The sequence below is a fragment of the Plasmodium gallinaceum genome, assembly GCF_900005855.1.
Source record: "Plasmodium gallinaceum strain 8A genome assembly, contig: PGAL8A_v1_76, whole genome shotgun sequence".
Taxonomy (NCBI): domain Eukaryota; phylum Apicomplexa; class Aconoidasida; order Haemosporida; family Plasmodiidae; genus Plasmodium; species Plasmodium gallinaceum.
In genome coordinates, this window is record NW_021628238.1 from 2,070,743 (window position 1) to 2,087,547 (window position 16,805).

The window sequence follows — 16,805 nt, forward strand, 5'->3', positions numbered from 1 at the left end:
AAAAAAAAAAAAAAAAAGGACATTTACAAAAATTTAAATATTTAAAAAAAAAAAAAAAAACTAAATATTAATGTGTATATTTAAAAAGAATTAATGAGAATAATTCTATTTGAATTTCATAATCATTAAGTATTATAATCTTAACTATTATTTTTCTTTAGATGGCATATTCTTTTTTTTTCTCATCTATATTATTCCCATTAATATTTGAAAATATCTTCTTTCTTTATATATATATATATATATATATATATATATATATATATATATATATATATTTATATATATATACTTTTTCATTAAAACAAAATATATTATTTAAAAATATTAAAAAAAAAAAAGTTTTGAAATTTTTGTAATATTTTTGTCATATATAAAGTAAATTAAAAAAATAATTTTTTTTATTTTAATTTATTTTTAAACATTTTCATTTAATAAATTATCAAATGATACTCCCTTGCTTAAACTAAGAATAAATAGCAAAAAAAAAAATTTTAGAATAAAATTATTTCCATATGGTAAGATTATTTTAGATAAAAAAAAAAAAAAAAAACATATATATAATAGCAATAGAAATATATTAAATATGTATATATATATATATATCTATATATATATATATATACTTGTGTAAGAAAAATTTTATTAAAAATATTCAAATAAATAAGGAACCTTATTATATTTTTCTTTTATGCAATATATATTTATAAAATCTATTCAGTTTAAAAAAATTTGTTTTTTTTGTTTGGTACCATCTAATATAATGATAAATAAAATCTCCCATTAGAGCTAATTGAACAACCTAAAGATAAAAAAAAAAAAAAAAAAAAAAATATATATATTTATATATATAATTATATATATAATTATATCTATATATATGTATATATTATCTTACTTGCATAATAACAACCCATAAACCAACATAAGACTTAATCTATAACAAAAAAAAAATATATATATATATATATATATATTAATAAAATAATGAAATTATAAATGAAAAATATAAATTTACAATATTATCTGATGAGTTCAGTTCTTTATGTGATACTATCCAAAAAAAAAAAGACAAAACCTAATATATGTAAAAAAAAAAAAAAAAAAAAATTAAAAGAATGAATATAAAATATTTTTTATTTTAAATATATTTTAATTATTTTTTACTTTTGAAAAAGCTTGTGAAGCTAAAAAGTGAGTTGTAAATGCTGCTACTTTTCCCTACGAATAAAAAAAAAGTGAAGTTTTAATAAAAAATAAATTTAAAATAATTATATAAAAAAAATATGATATATATATATATATATTATTTGTAGAATGAATTTTTTTTTTCTTTGATACTTCCTTCTGAAACATAGATAACTGTGGTAATACACAAACTGATTCTAGATATAAAGCAAATGACCATGATACCTGAATATTATTAAAAAAATTAAATATATTGAATTATTTTTTTATTAATATAAATTATATTTTTATATTTAATAGAATTTGATTAATCTTTTTTTTTTTTATTTACGTCAGCTGGTAGAAATGAATTCAAAGATGGATGAACAAAAACTGCAATTATAAATGCAGGTATAATTAAAAATAAGTTATTAAATATATCATTTACATTGTCATATGTGTTTTTATATTTATATCTACACAAATATACGATACAACAATTAATAAATAAAGAAATTGCTTCAACTAATTGATATAACCAATCTCCACTTTTATCATATGGTAGATATCCTTCAAAAGGTACTATAGATAATAATCTTGCAGTATTTAGAACAACATAACATTCCATCATTTTTAATGAAACACCTGCACAAGATTTGTTCATTTCAATTTTAACAAATACCATTAGAAATGAAAACATACTAATTACAGATGATAATGTTAATAAAAATGAAAAATCTCCATCGGAAAATAAATGATAAAAAATAAAAACTAAAAATAGAAAGAAACAATATATTTTTATCGAAGAGCTATGATCTGATAAATATCTCTTCATTTTTTCTGTATCATTAACTTTTCTAATAAAATCATTTACCCCTTTCATTTTTTTATATTATAGATAAATATATGTATATTATATATATATATATATATGTTTTTATTATTTTTTTTTAATATTTAATTCTTCCTAAAAAAAAAAAAAAAAGGTAAATCTTAAATAATTATTTTCTAATAGGATTTTTTATTTAATTCCCAATTATTTTACAGCACTTTTCTTTATTCTGTAAATATATGCTTATTATAAATCAATTAATTTTAACAAAAGCAACTTGATTATTACTCAAAACGATTAGCAAAATTATTTTTTCTATCAAGTATATTTTTAAGTTAATATCATTTAATTTATAAAACTAAAAATTTTACATTAAAAAAAAATTTTTTTTTTTTTTATATAGCAAAGGTAATATGTTTTATTTTTATTTATTTTTTTTTTATTATAATATTTTTATTTTTTTTTGGTTTTTTTATTTTTATTCTTATACTGCAATTAATTTTTTAATTTTAGAAATTTTTATTGAAAAAAAAAAAAAAAAAAACTATGTTTTCCTTTTCGATTAAAAATTACAAAACTATAATAAAAATAAATTTGCATTTTTAATTATAAATTAATACACATTCAACATTGATATTTTAATATAAAAAAAAAAAAAAAAAAAATTGTGTAAAAAATTTTTTTGTAAGCTTTAAAATATATTTTTGCAAAGTTAAAAAAAAAAAATACAGTTTGTACACAAATTGTTATAAATCTGTTATATTAATAAAAAAATTAATTATTTTTATTTTTAATGAATATATTTTATATTTTTATTTATAATTTATGATTTTAAATATAAACATAAAGCTTCTTGTATTTATTAGCATAACTTCGTTATTTTTAATATATATATATAAATATATATATATATGTATATATAACTTAAGAATAATAAATTTAATGAAATTTTGTGTTTTCACTAAAAATTATAATTTATAATAACATTTTTCTATATTTTATAATTTTTTTTTTTTTTTTAATTTATAATAATAAGTAAATATTTAGAGAATATATCTAAACGTTACTTTTTTTTTTTATACTTTTTTTATACTACAACTTTTTAAGGATATTATTTATTAATATTTATTATCCTTTATGCTCAAAGATTTTATAAATCATAGTTTAATAAAAAAAAATAAATTTGATAAACTTTTTTTCATCCAATTAATTAATACATATACTTCATTAAATATATATTATGAAATTTTGGAAATAAAAAGTTAATGTTTTAAAAATAAAATAATTAGATTTTTTTTTTTTTTTTTTTTTTTAAATATAATTAAAGTTAAAAAAGAAAACATTTGATCTATTTTAATTAAATAGTTGTTAATATAAATATAAAAATCTTTTTTAATTTTATCTTTATATTTTAATTTGTATTTTAGACAATATTTTAAAAATTAACCACTTTTTTGAAGAGAAACTTATAAAATTTTTTTTTTCTGTATTTTCCTTTTTTTCTGAATACTTTTTATAAGAAATTTTTATATAAGAAGAAAAGTAGACATTATGAGTATCTTTATATTAAAATAAAAAAAAAAAAAAAAATGCATATATATATATATATGCATAATTTTAAAATGGGAAAAGAAAAATATATTCTTTTTAAAAATGTTTATAAATAGTTTTATATATCTTTCTTCTTTAATCTAAATATTTATAAATAAGTAAAATAAAATTATGCTTCTAATGATTTATTAAAAATGTAATAAAATTATGAAAATGTTTTATACTTTATACAAAAAAGTAAAACTTTAATTTTTATTTTAATATGGCATGTAGTAAAATCATAAGTTTTATCTTGTAAAGAAAATAATATTATAAATAAGTATAACTATTTTTTTTGTTAATTTAACAGAATTTGTTATCATAAATATTAATCAATTTAATTTGTTTTTAAAAAATAAGATGTTATTTAATAAAACAACTTTTTTTTTCAAATATTATTTGATAAAATTATTTTTCCTTAAGTATTTTTTTAAGAAATTATAACTTCTATATATATATATATATTTATGATTTCCTTATTTATTTATATCTTTAATAATTTAAGCTAAAAAATTAAAAATTTTTTTTTTCTAATTTTATCTACGAAAATATATTTCTTTTTATTTCCTTTAATAAAAATTTTATTTTTTAATTTATTCTTTGTAACAAAAGTATTTTTAAGTTTATATTTTTTAATACAATTTTTCAGCTTTTTAATTTTGTTGTATTTTATTTTATTTATTTATTTTTTTTTTTTTTTTGTTAGAAAAATAATTAAAAAGAAGTAATATTTCATAATTTAAATTATAAAAAGACATTTTAAATGATGTTTTTTTCAATTTAATAAATTTAATAAGTGTGTAATGTATATATTTATATGTATTTTTATTTTACTTCAAAAAAAAATAAAAAATATTTGAATAAAAATATATACATATTTATGTGTGTATAATTGTATACTTATATATAAAGAAAAAAATATTAGATATCATACACACTTTTTCTCTCTTAATAGCTCCATGCAAAAATATAAAAAAAAATTATCTTTTAAAAAAATCTTTTTATTTTTAACGTTTTTATAAAACTTTTTTTTTTTTTTTTTTATTATTTGCTATATTAATAACCATAATATTTTACAACGTTGAAATTTAAAAATATGTAAATTTATATATTATCTTTTTTTATACACTTTAAGAATTGAAAAAATAATATTTCACTTACTTAATAAAAATATATTATATATATATATATAGTTTAATGAAATATTTTATAATAATATTTTTTATATCCTTATAATCTTATGCATTTATTTATTTTTGTTAACCATAAAAAAAAAAAAAAAAGAAAAAAACAATAGAAGGAAAAAGATTATCCTTTTTTAAGACATTTTTTTTAAAAAAAAAAAAGTATGGAAAAAAAAAGTAGTCCATTCGATGGAGATAAAGAAAAAATAGAAAATACTTTTGATGAAAAAAATAAAAATTTATCATTTGAAGAAAAAGAAGGTAATAACAAAAAAAAATTAGTAATAACACTAACGAGTTAATGAATAAATTGAATAAAGGAAAAAATATAAAAAAAAAATAAATAAATAAATAATAACAATTTAAAATATATTGAAATAAAATTCTTTATTTTTTCTTATAATGCAGATAATAAAAGTGAAAGTATAAACAAAGAAAAAAGTGTAAATGAGAAAAATATTGTGAGCAATTTTAAAAACAGTGAAGAGAATAATGATGAAAGCAAAAAAAGTAAGACACTTGAAATTTTAGAAGAAAAGTTAGAAAAACAAATTAAAACTATTGAAGAAAACTCTAAAGCTATTTTTACTTTAGAAAATAGAATTAAGGAATACTTAAAAGAAGAAAAAGATCTTTCCATTTACAAAAATGACTTATATGAGAAAAATTATGATAAAAAAAATAAAGGTAAAGAAAAAGATTTAGTGAAAGATCATGAAGAAAATATAAATTTAAATAATGAAAAACAAAACATAGATATATTAATAAATGAAGAAAATAAAAATACAGTAATAAAAAAAGAAAATGATTATATAAAGAGCAATCAAAATGAAAAAGGGGAAGATGGATGTGAGAAAAATATAATTAATGAATTATTTTATGATAATGATTTTGATAAATATGACGATGTTGATGTATGGAATAATTTAAATTATGCATTTGTTGAAGATATAAAAATACTTGATATAAATGAGGATAAAAGTGATATGAATAAATTTAATGAAGAAAAAGAAACAGAAAGTAAATTGAAAAAAAAAAAATTGATAAAACATTTAATGAAATCTATCGGTGGAGAAGTAGAGAATGATGAAGAAAAAAATGAGTTAGAAGCAGATATGAAACTTAAAAAGGAAAAAGAAAAAAATGAAACAGAAAATTGTGACAATAAAAAAAATGAAAATGACAAAGATAGTGAAGTAAAACAACTATCCCTAAATTCCATCGATAAATCTTTTATACAAGTTCCATTAAAATGTATATTGAATACATTCAGAAATATACAAAAGGAGTTAGAAAAAAATATTATGATAATAACATTATTTATTGAAAAAAAGTTAACAAATTTAAATGATGATACATGTATAGATAAATTAAATACTATAATAGAAAAATTACAAATTCTAAAAAATAAAGTTAATGAATCCAAATTGCTATTAAATAAATATGTTAAAAGATTAGTGAATAGACTTAAATATATTTATTTTGAGGCAGATATTCAACTAGAAAATTTGAAACATGATTTTAGATTTGAAACTTATGAAAATAGAATCAATTGGTTAATAGATGGATATTTATCAAGATATGGATATTTTGATACAGAAGAAGTATTTTGTAAAAGATACAAATTACAAAATTATTCAGATGCTGATGTTTATAAAGATTATTTAGGAATAATAAATGAATTAAAAAATCATAATACGAAACCAGCATTAGAATGGTGCCAAAAATATAAGTCTCAATTAAAAAAAATTGATTCTAATATAGAATCAGAGCTGCATTTGCAACATGTTATAAATTTAATATTTGAAAAAAAGTTTTTTGAAGCTATTGAATATATTAAAAAAACAGTATCCGAACCTGAAGGTTGTATAACTTATGATGTCAAATATATAATTACACATATAGGTTTAAATAACAGTACATTATCATTAAAAGCATTTAATGAAAAAAGATGGAAGAAAATAATAAAAATATTTAAAAAGGTATATTCAGAAATATCAGGAGTATTAAATAAGCCATTACTTGAATTATTATTAAAAGCTGGTATTTCAGTTATAAAGACAGAACATTGTGGAAAAAAAAAATCAACAAAATGTCCAACATGTATTGATGAATTAAAGAATACTATCAATTGTTTACCTCATATACAAAAAACAAGAAGTTTTTTAGTTTGTCCATATACGAATGAAGTAATGGATGAAAATAATCCTCCATTTACTACACCTGCGGGACATGTATATTCAGAAAAAGCCATTTCATTATTTCTTAAATCAGATGACCTCTTTGAGTGTCCTATAACGGAAGAAAAATATCGTATTGAAGAATTCTCAAGATTATTTATATGAAAATATAGAATAACAAATATAGGAAAAACAAATAAAAAATATATATATATCTATATCATTGTTTTATTTTTTAATGTATTTTTTTAATGTATTTTTTGTGTATATATATTATGCATTTATTTGATTATTTAATGAAAATTTTTTAGTTAGTATTTTTTTTTAATTTACATTAAGACATATTGAATTATTTTATTTATATCATCCTATCTTTTACTTTACTATCATTTTTTTTATTAACTTTTTTTTTTTTTTTTTTTTTTTTTTTCAAAACAAATTCTGTATCTTTATTTTTAGTATAATACATGTTTTTTTTTTTTTTTTTTAAAATAATATGCCCTAATATTTTATAATTTCAAAAAAGTTTATAATATTAGAACTTTTTAATTATTTGTTATAATAATTTTTAAAGAAGTTATTTAAAAAAAAAAAATTAAAATAAAAATAATAGAAAATATAAATATTTGTTTTAAATCTTAAAATTCTATTTAAATAACAAAAAAAAAAAAAATAAAATAAAATAAAAATATATTAACATAAAATATATACATATAAAATGAATCTATATAAAAATAATATAAAATATATAAAATAAAAATAACTATTTCAGCAAATTTAATAATATAATCATTCCAAATATATATATCTACTTAATATATAAGATTATGTATATCCCTTAATTATTTCAATATATAATTTTTTTTATTTTTTTTTTTTAAATTATAAAAGTTTTGTTATAACACCAGAAGCAACAGTTTTTCCACCTTCCCTTAAAGAAAATCGTAATCCATTATCTAAAGCTAAAGGATACATTAGTTCAATTGTACATTTAATATTATCACCAGGATTAGCTATTTGAGTATCTTCATTTAGTATAACTGCACAATTAACATCGGCTGTTCTTATATATGCCTGTGGTCTATAATAAGAAGAAAAAGGATTTTTTCTTCCTCCTTCTTCATTTTTTAAAACATAAATGTCACTTTCAAATTTTTTGTATGTTTTCATATTAGTTATTTTTGTTATAACCATTCCTCTTGATATATCATTCTTTTTTACATTTTTTAACATAACCCCAATTTGATCACCTGCTTGTGCAGTATCTAGCGTTTTTCTAAACATTTCTATTCCTGTAATAACAGTTTTGATTGTTTTATCCTTTATTCCTAAAACTTCAACTTGATCATTCAATTTTAACATACCTTGTTCCACTCTACCTGTTGCTACGGTACCTTTACCTGATATTTGCAAAACATCATCTATACTCATTAAAAATGGTAAATCAATTTTACGTTTAGGTTCATCAATATAATTATCGCATGCATCTAACAGTTTCAAAATAGAAGGAACACCATATTCTGATTTATCATCATTTAATGCTTTTAACGCAGAACCTTTTATAAATGGAACATTATCTCCATCATATTTATGAAAGGATAATAATTCTCGTATTTCTAGCTCTACTAAATCAACTAATTCCTGATCTTCACACATATCTATCTTGTTTAAATAAACTATCATTTTTTCAATACCTATTTGTCTAGATAATAAGACATGTTCTTTCGTTTGTGGCATTAATCCATCATAAGCAGAAACAACTAAAATACTTCCATCCATTTGAGATGTTCCTGTAATCATATTTTTAATATAATCTAAATGCCCCGGACAATCAATATGACTGTAATGTCTTTTTTCAGTTTCATATTCTACATGGGTAGCATTAATTGTAATTCCTCTTTTTTGTTCTTCTGGGGTTTTATCTATTTCTTCATATGATTTATATGTTCCTCTATTTAAATTGGAGCAAACTTTTGTTATTGCTGCTGTTAAGGTAGTTTTTCCATGATCAACATGACCAATTGTTCCAATATTCATATGAGGCTTTTTTCTTTCGAATACTCCTATTGCAAAATTTTTTTTAAATATTTTAAATAAATTTTCATCTCTTTTTTCAATATATATATCATTTATTAATTTATTAACATTTTTTAAATTATTATTGTTATTATTATTAATATTATTAATTGTTTTGTTAAAATTATTATTCCCTATATTTTTTACTTCCTTACATTTGTTCGTATTTCTATTTAATTTATTTACTTCTAATACTTGATTCAATTTATTAAAACCATATTTTATTTTTTCATTTTTCGGAAATACATTTAAAAAGTTATATTTTGTTTTTAACATTTTTATTAATATATTTAAAAAAAAAAAAAATAAAATAAAATAAAATAAAACAAAACAAAATAAAACAAAATATAAATGAATTACTACTATTTATAAATTGTATAATTCATATATACAAACATAAAATTTTAAATATTCTTTTATAGTATATAAATACTATTTATTTCATTAACATTTTAAAATATTCATAAAAGGAATGTTTCTATTATTAAAAGTTAAATTTTTAAAGATTAATTTTTTTATAGAATTATTTTAATGTATTAAAAAAGAAAAATGCTTTTATTTATTTTTTTATTTTTATGAATCTTAATAAAATTAAAAAATCAAAAATTTTAAAAAAATTATTCCCATTATTTAAATCTAACAAATGAAATAAAAATGAAAAAATATATTAAAAATTTTTTGCGAATCAATAATTTTAATTATAATTCTTTCATTTAAAAATTTATTCGTTAATTTTTTGATCACTTCTATTTTATGTTTGAAAGGAGAACTATAAAAAAAAATGAATTTTTTTTAGTTTATATTAACAAAAAGATTTTCTTAATAACAAAAAAAAAGTATATATATATTTATATATATATATGAATAGAAATGAAATAAAAAAATACTGTGCTACTTAAATATTTACACATTTAAGAAAATTTTTAGTAATTTCTTTTTTATAAATTCCATATTTTTTTTTTGTTTCCTTTTTGTATTGTGTACATTGAACTTTTGTAGTTCATATATATATATAAAGAGAGATAGATAATATATTTATCTTTTTTTCAAAAAGATGAATGATATAAAGAAAAATAAATTACTTAATTATAAAAAAAAATGTAGGTGTAAATATTTAATAGCTAGTTGCTTTTTTTGTTTGATAATAAGAATTTTAATTTTTTTACTTTTAAATGTACTAGAAGGAAGTAATTATGAATATATTAATAAGTTAATAAATATTGATGAAACTATGAATGAAGCGAAAAATGAACTAAACAATGTTACCAAATTTAAATATAATAAAAATGAGAAATTAAAAGAGCTTGAGCAGTATTTTCAAACAAATAAAAGAAATAATCAGTTAAAACAATTTTTATTCAAAAATGATTCTATGCATTATTCTTTTAATTCAGATATATATAATTTTAAATATATATACGAAAGCTATGTGTTAAGCAAATTGTATAAAGATATTTATTATTCTTTAACAGTAAGAATTAATCCTTTATTTTTGAAATTTATACATTTTATTATTTTTAAAAAATTGAGGTTTAATAATAGTACATTATCAAATATCACAAATAATTATGAGTTTCGTTATTATATATTTATTACTATAATAGACATATTAATAGCCATTTTTTTATTTTTAATTATTGAAAAATTAATGACATGGGATACTTATTTTAATTATGTGAATCAAAATAAAAAAGAAAGATGGAAGTTAATAAACTCAATTTTATTAATCAATATATATTTAAATAACCCTCTTACAATTTTATCAAATAGTTTTTTATCTCTTGATAATTTTAAGTTGTTAATTGTGACCACATCTTTTTATCTATCCCTTTTAAGAATAAATGAATTTTCAAAGAAATTTTTATCTATTCTTAATTTATTTATGATCATATTTTTTAATGCAATTCTTTTATATGTATCATCTTTTCATTTTATACTTATTATAATAGGAATTAACAATTTTATTATTTGTATTCATGAAAAAATAAATAAACATGAAATTAATGAAAATGTAAAATTTTATAATCTTTTTCGTATTCTATTAAAAAATATCTTTTTACTTCTTAGTACTCTTACAACTTATTTTATGTTAATATATGTATCTTCATATTTTAATGAAAATTCAATGGTAACAATAAAACAAAAATTTTAAACATACATAAACATTTTATATATTGAATAGAACAAATTATATTTCTAATATATAAAATTATTAAAACTAAAATAACATTTAAATTTATTTAAATACTTTATATATATATATATATATATATATATATATATATTTTTTTTTTTATGTGTTTATTAGTTCTTTTTAAATAATACATTGATTAATGAATATAAACTATTGTTTTTACTGCCAAACTTGGGTAACTTTTGGTACATTTTTTCCTTGGTAAGTCATTTTATTTTTGTAGAAAATAATAGAATAAAAAAGAAAATAATACATAATGTAAAATATTTTATTTTTATTTTTAGATGTTCAGGGATTATTATTATTCTTTCTTGTTCTTGTTTCATGTAAGAATAAATTAAATATACACACTAAACATAGTAGCTATATATTACTAAAACCATAATAATTAAAAAGATATAAAATAATAATAAATAAAATTATTTCAAAGAATTTCCAAATTATTATAATAGAAATTAAATACCTCCTTTTTTTTTCATTATTTCTTTTATTTTTTAATACAGTTTCATGTGTTTTTATATCCTCTACCTCTTTTTTTTCGTCTAGTAAAAACTCCCCTTATTTATTTAACAACCATGATTACAGTAAAAAATAAAAAAATTTTTAATTTCATATAATTTATACAAATAAATAAATATAGAAAAAAGGACATTAGTATATATAATATATAATTTTAATTGTTTTTATTAAAAATATGTATTTTTATTAAATTTTTTCTTTTTTTAGATTGCATTGGTGTTTCAACCTAATATAACAATTAATGATATAGTATATTCTTTGGTAATTTTAAATAATTTAAACATTAAGAAAATAAACTAAATCATTTGTATATATAAATATATATATATATTTTTTTTTTTTTTTTCAGTTGATATTAGCTATTGATTACGAAAAAACATTATATACTATTCCCTTCATTAAACTAGTAAAAACATAAAATTTTAAAATTAATTTAAATATTATTTTATGTAATTATTTTCCTTTGCATATATATAAAGCTATTTTGATCATACATACTATATTGTTTTTTTTTTTTTTTTTTATCTTATTTTATAAGTATATAATAAACATACATATTTTTTTTTTCTATTCAAGTTAATAATATTATTAGGAAATTTAAGTTTATTCTCCGTAACAATAAATTTGTGGCTGAGAAAAAATACAGGAAATGCCAACTATGTTTATTTTAATCAAATTGTGATTTTTAACATAATCAGTAATTAAAATAAAATTCCTTTAAGCATTACATTATTAAATAATAATGCATCAAAATTATATATATATATATATATATATATATATATATATATATATATATATATATATATATATATATATGTTTATATTATTTTTTTATAGCTTATATTATATCAAATAGCTTAAAATTCTACATTCGTGTGCAAACACCTACAGCTCAGTTGGAAGAAGGAAAATGTATATTTGTATCAAAAAAAAAAAAAAGACTTAATATTTTAAAAATGTTAAAAAACAAATTTTCATAATTTACTCCTTTATACATATAATAGTAAATTGTTTGATTTTAAATAATAATAAAAAAAAAAAAAAAAAAATACACAATATCTAATTAAATTCCTTTATTATAAAATATATAAACTTTAAATTTTATTCTTAAAAGTTTATATTAACATATAAATATACTTTTTTTATTTCCTTTAAAAAAATTAATAAAAATATATTACATCAATAAAAATGTTTCTATATATTGAAATATATAACTTTTTTTTCTCTTTTATATTTTGGTTATAAATATTTAAATGATACTTATTTTTTTTTTTTTTTTTTTTTTTTATTTTCTTATGAAAAAAAATTTAGTTTATTTATACAGAAAATTTCTTTTTTGTTTTTTTTTTATATGAACATGAAATTTGAAACTTCATATTTTTTTTTTTTTTTTTTTTATTACAAATAGCTTTGTAAATTATTTTTAAAAAGACTTTTTTTTGAAAGTAATAAAAATTTAGTATGCAAAGGGGTTAATAAAATATTTACAAAAAAATTGTTTTTGATCAAAAAAAAAACTATGATGTATATATAAATTTTCTACAACATTATTTTTGCATTTCATAATTTTCTCTTCATTTTTTTTTTTTCTTTTCTACTATATATTAATAAAATTAAAAACAGTATGTATAAATTAGTATAAAATATAAAAAGCTAAAATAAGAATTTTTTTTTTTTTTTTTTATTTTTTAATTTCGCCACCGAAATTTGTGCATTTATGAAGATGCATACTGTATTGTATATAATTTTGAAATTTTTATATTTTTTTTAATTTTTATTCAAGTATTAATATATTTTAAATTTATATTAATTTTTAAAATTTTATTTCCATGTGATATTTATATTTTTGTGAATATTCAGTTTTTATTTTTATTATAGAACATTTTATTTTAATTAAATAAAAATTCACATTTTGAAAATTTTTATTATATATATTTATAAAGATATTTTAAATTATAATAATGAAATTTTTTTAAAATTATTTATTTAATAATTTTTTTTTATTTAATGTTATTTTGTTTTATTTCTTTTTATATATATTACTTTATTTTTATTATATTTTTAATTTATGAAAATGGCTTCAAAAGTAGATAAAAAAAAAAAGTCAAAGACTAAATTAAATTCTGAATTAAGCAAAAAAAAAGATTTGAAAAATAAATTAGAAGGTTAGCATATAGAAAGAATACTTTAAAATATATCCTTTTTAAAATAAATATTTTTAAATATTTATAAAAATATATTTTTTTTTAATGATGAAAAAAAAAGAAAAACTGACATAAGTTGATGATTTTTGTTTTTTCACCAAGATCTCTGAAAAAAAAAAATAAATAGAATAATCTATATAGAATTTATATAAATATATTCATTTATTTGAATGTTGTATATTTTTTAACTTTTTTTTTTATATTTTAAAAAACTTTTTTTTTATAGAAAACTATGATAATAAAAACGATAGCAAATCAACAGTATCCACTGCAGTTGATTCTGAAGCAAAATTTCAGGTTTCAAACGATAACTTAAGTAAAAAAAAGAATAAGAAAAATTTGAATACTGGTAATTTACATCAAAAAAATTTCAAAATTAATGAAATTGAAAAAAAAAATGAAAGTAAAAAGCAAAAACAAAACAAAAAAAAAGCAAAGATAGAAAAAAAAAATGTATCAGATTTATCAAATGACAATAACAAAGAAGTAATTGAAAAAAAAATAAATGAAAAAGAGAAAAATAAACATGATTCAAGTTCAAGTTCAAGTTCAGATTCAGACTCAGACTCAGACTCAGATTCAGATTTAAACGTTAAAAGCGAAGATGTATTAAAAAAAAAAAATGACTCATCTGAAGTTAAAAAAGAAGAAAAAAAATTAGAAAAAAAAAAATCAGATTCAGACTCGGACTCAGATTCAGATTCAGACTCAGATTCCGACTCAGACTCAGATGAAGAAGAAAAGGAGAAGGAAAAAGAAAAAGCAGAAAAAAAAAAAATAGAAAAGAAAAAAGTAGAAAAGAAAAAAATAGAAAAGAAAAAAGCAGAATCTGAATCAGATTCAGACTCAGACTCAGACTCAGACTCAGATTCAGATGAAGAAGAAAAGGAGGAGGAGAAGGAAAAAGAAGAAAAAAAAAAAGTAGAAAAGAAAAAAGCAGAATCTGAATCAGATTCAGATTCAGATTCAGACTCGGACTCAGACTCAGACTCAGACTCAGATGAGGAAGAAGAAAAAAAAGAAAAGGAAAAAGCAGAATCTGAATCAGAGTCAGACTCTGAAGAATCAGAGAAAGAGAAAAAAAAAAAAATTGAGAAAGAAAAAAAAAAGAAAATAGAAAAGAAAGAAGAAAAAGTAGAAGAAAAATTGAGTTCAGATTCAGATGAATCAGATAAAGAAAATGAAGAGAAAAAGGAAAAAAAGATGGGAAGTGAAAAAGTAGTAGAAAAATCTGAATCAGATTCAGATTCAGATTCAGATTCAGATTCAGATTCAGATTCGGATTCAGACGAATCAGATGAAGAGAAGGAGAAAAAAGAGGAAAAAGTGGAAAAAAAAGAAAATATAGAAAAATTAGAAAAAGAAGAATCAAGTTCAGACTCAGACTCAGATTCAGATTCAGAATCGGAAGAATCAAATGAGGAAAAAGAAAGTAAAGAAAAAGTACAAAAAGTAGAAAAAGAAGATTCAGAGTCAGAATCAGATTCAGATTCCGATTCAGATGAAGAAAAAGAAGAAAAAGAAGAAAAAAATATTTCTGATAAAATTAACAAGGAAGTTGAAGAGAAAAAAGAATTAAATGGAATAGAAGGAAAAAATAAAAGAAAAAATGTAAATGAAAATGTAAATAAAGAAAAAAATAAAAAGCAAAAGATGAACAACATAGAATATGAACAGAATTTCAATGAACATATGAAAGAGGAATTTATAGTAACCTTGCTCAATATAAGCAGAAATACAAAAGAAGGGGATTTAAAAAATTTTTTAAAAGATTTGTTAGATGAACATTTCAATGAAGATAAGATTTTTATACATATCAATGCTTATAATAATAGTGCATATATTTATTGCTCAGATAGAAATATAAAAGATAAACTTTTATCAAAAAATAATGAATATTTTGAAGGGGTTCCTATAAAATTTCTTGAAAATCCTAATGTATCAAGCAAAATAATTCTTTATCATACTAGTAAAAATACAACGCAAGATGATGCTAGAAGAATGTTTGAAAAATATGGAAACATAGTTGAAGTTTATTTTACTAATAATAAACCAAAATTTTTTGTTGTATTTGATAATCTTGAAAGTTGCATAAAATCTTTAGAACAAGATGGTTGCCTTTTGAATGAAAATTTTATTCATGTCTCATTAACATTAAATAATGGTCAAATGGACAATAATAATAATAATAACAATAATAATAAAAAATTTAATTATAACAATGGATTAAATAAGAAAAGATCAGGAAAAGGTTTTTCAGGCAACAATTTTGGGAATTATAATAAATTTAATAATAAATTTAGTAATGGAAATAATAATGGAAATAATAATGGTAATAATAATGGTAATAATAATAATTATAACAACAAATTTAATTCTAAACCATTTAATAATTTTAAAAATAAAAAAAATTTTTAATAAAAAAATAAACTAAAACAAATTAGGAAAAAAATTTAAAACAAAAAAAAAAAAAAAAAAAAAAAAAAAAAGTTTTCATAACATTAATGTTAATAAATATATGAATTTAAAAATGTTAAACATATATATATGCATATATATATATATATTATAAATAAAATTTTATTTTTTCAAATTATATTTTTAATATTAACTATATATATATATTTATATTTAATAAAATGAAAAAATCATATAATATTTTATATTTTTTAATTTTGTTTTAATATGTACTTAAATATTTGTTAATAATTTTTAATAATTTTTAATAGCATTTAATTAATACACAAATGTGGTATGCAGTCTCTTTTCATATTACCACCTAATTAATAACTTTTTATTTTGTTTAAATTTTTAGATTCACAAAAAAAAAAAAAAAAAAAAAAAAAAAAAAAAAAA

The 16,805-nt window shown here is 17.2% G+C and overlaps 5 protein-coding genes across 5 annotated transcripts; 3 read left to right on the plus strand and 2 right to left on the minus strand.

The window, feature by feature from the left end:
• Window positions 1-417: 417 nt before the first annotated feature.
• Window positions 418-2,050, minus strand: PGAL8A_00242700 (ER lumen protein retaining receptor 1, putative; the record flags this gene model as incomplete). Its single annotated transcript, XM_028671162.1, has 7 exons — window positions 418-466; window positions 753-802; window positions 899-937; window positions 1,019-1,078; window positions 1,168-1,221; window positions 1,342-1,413; window positions 1,520-2,050. The coding sequence occupies 7 exons, from the start codon at window positions 2,048-2,050 to the stop codon at window positions 418-420; spliced, it is 855 nt and encodes a 284-aa protein (XP_028527842.1).
• Window positions 2,051-4,937: 2,887 nt separating this feature from the next.
• On the plus strand, window positions 4,938-7,118 carry PGAL8A_00242800 (conserved Plasmodium protein, unknown function; the record flags this gene model as incomplete). The annotated part of the gene is made up of 2 exons (XM_028671163.1): window positions 4,938-5,034; window positions 5,182-7,118. 2 exons carry the CDS (start codon window positions 4,938-4,940, stop codon window positions 7,116-7,118), a joined length of 2,034 nt encoding a protein of 677 aa, XP_028527843.1.
• Window positions 7,119-7,835: 717 nt separating this feature from the next.
• Window positions 7,836-9,305, minus strand: PGAL8A_00242900 (elongation factor Tu, putative; the record flags this gene model as incomplete). The annotated part of the gene is made up of 1 exon (XM_028671164.1): window positions 7,836-9,305. The coding sequence occupies one exon, from the start codon at window positions 9,303-9,305 to the stop codon at window positions 7,836-7,838; it is 1,470 nt and encodes a 489-aa protein (XP_028527844.1).
• A 778-nt stretch (window positions 9,306-10,083) lies between these two features.
• PGAL8A_00243000 (GPI transamidase subunit PIG-U, putative) lies at window positions 10,084-12,725 on the plus strand (the record flags this gene model as incomplete). Its single annotated transcript, XM_028671165.1, has 8 exons — window positions 10,084-11,157; window positions 11,338-11,424; window positions 11,508-11,549; window positions 11,727-11,807; window positions 11,950-12,003; window positions 12,092-12,148; window positions 12,319-12,439; window positions 12,583-12,725. 8 exons carry the CDS (start codon window positions 10,084-10,086, stop codon window positions 12,723-12,725), a joined length of 1,659 nt encoding a protein of 552 aa, XP_028527845.1.
• Window positions 12,726-13,819: 1,094 nt separating this feature from the next.
• On the plus strand, window positions 13,820-16,367 carry PGAL8A_00243100 (conserved Plasmodium protein, unknown function; the record flags this gene model as incomplete). The annotated part of the gene is made up of 2 exons (XM_028671167.1): window positions 13,820-13,910; window positions 14,176-16,367. The coding sequence occupies 2 exons, from the start codon at window positions 13,820-13,822 to the stop codon at window positions 16,365-16,367; spliced, it is 2,283 nt and encodes a 760-aa protein (XP_028527846.1).
• Window positions 16,368-16,805: the final 438 nt, after the last annotated feature.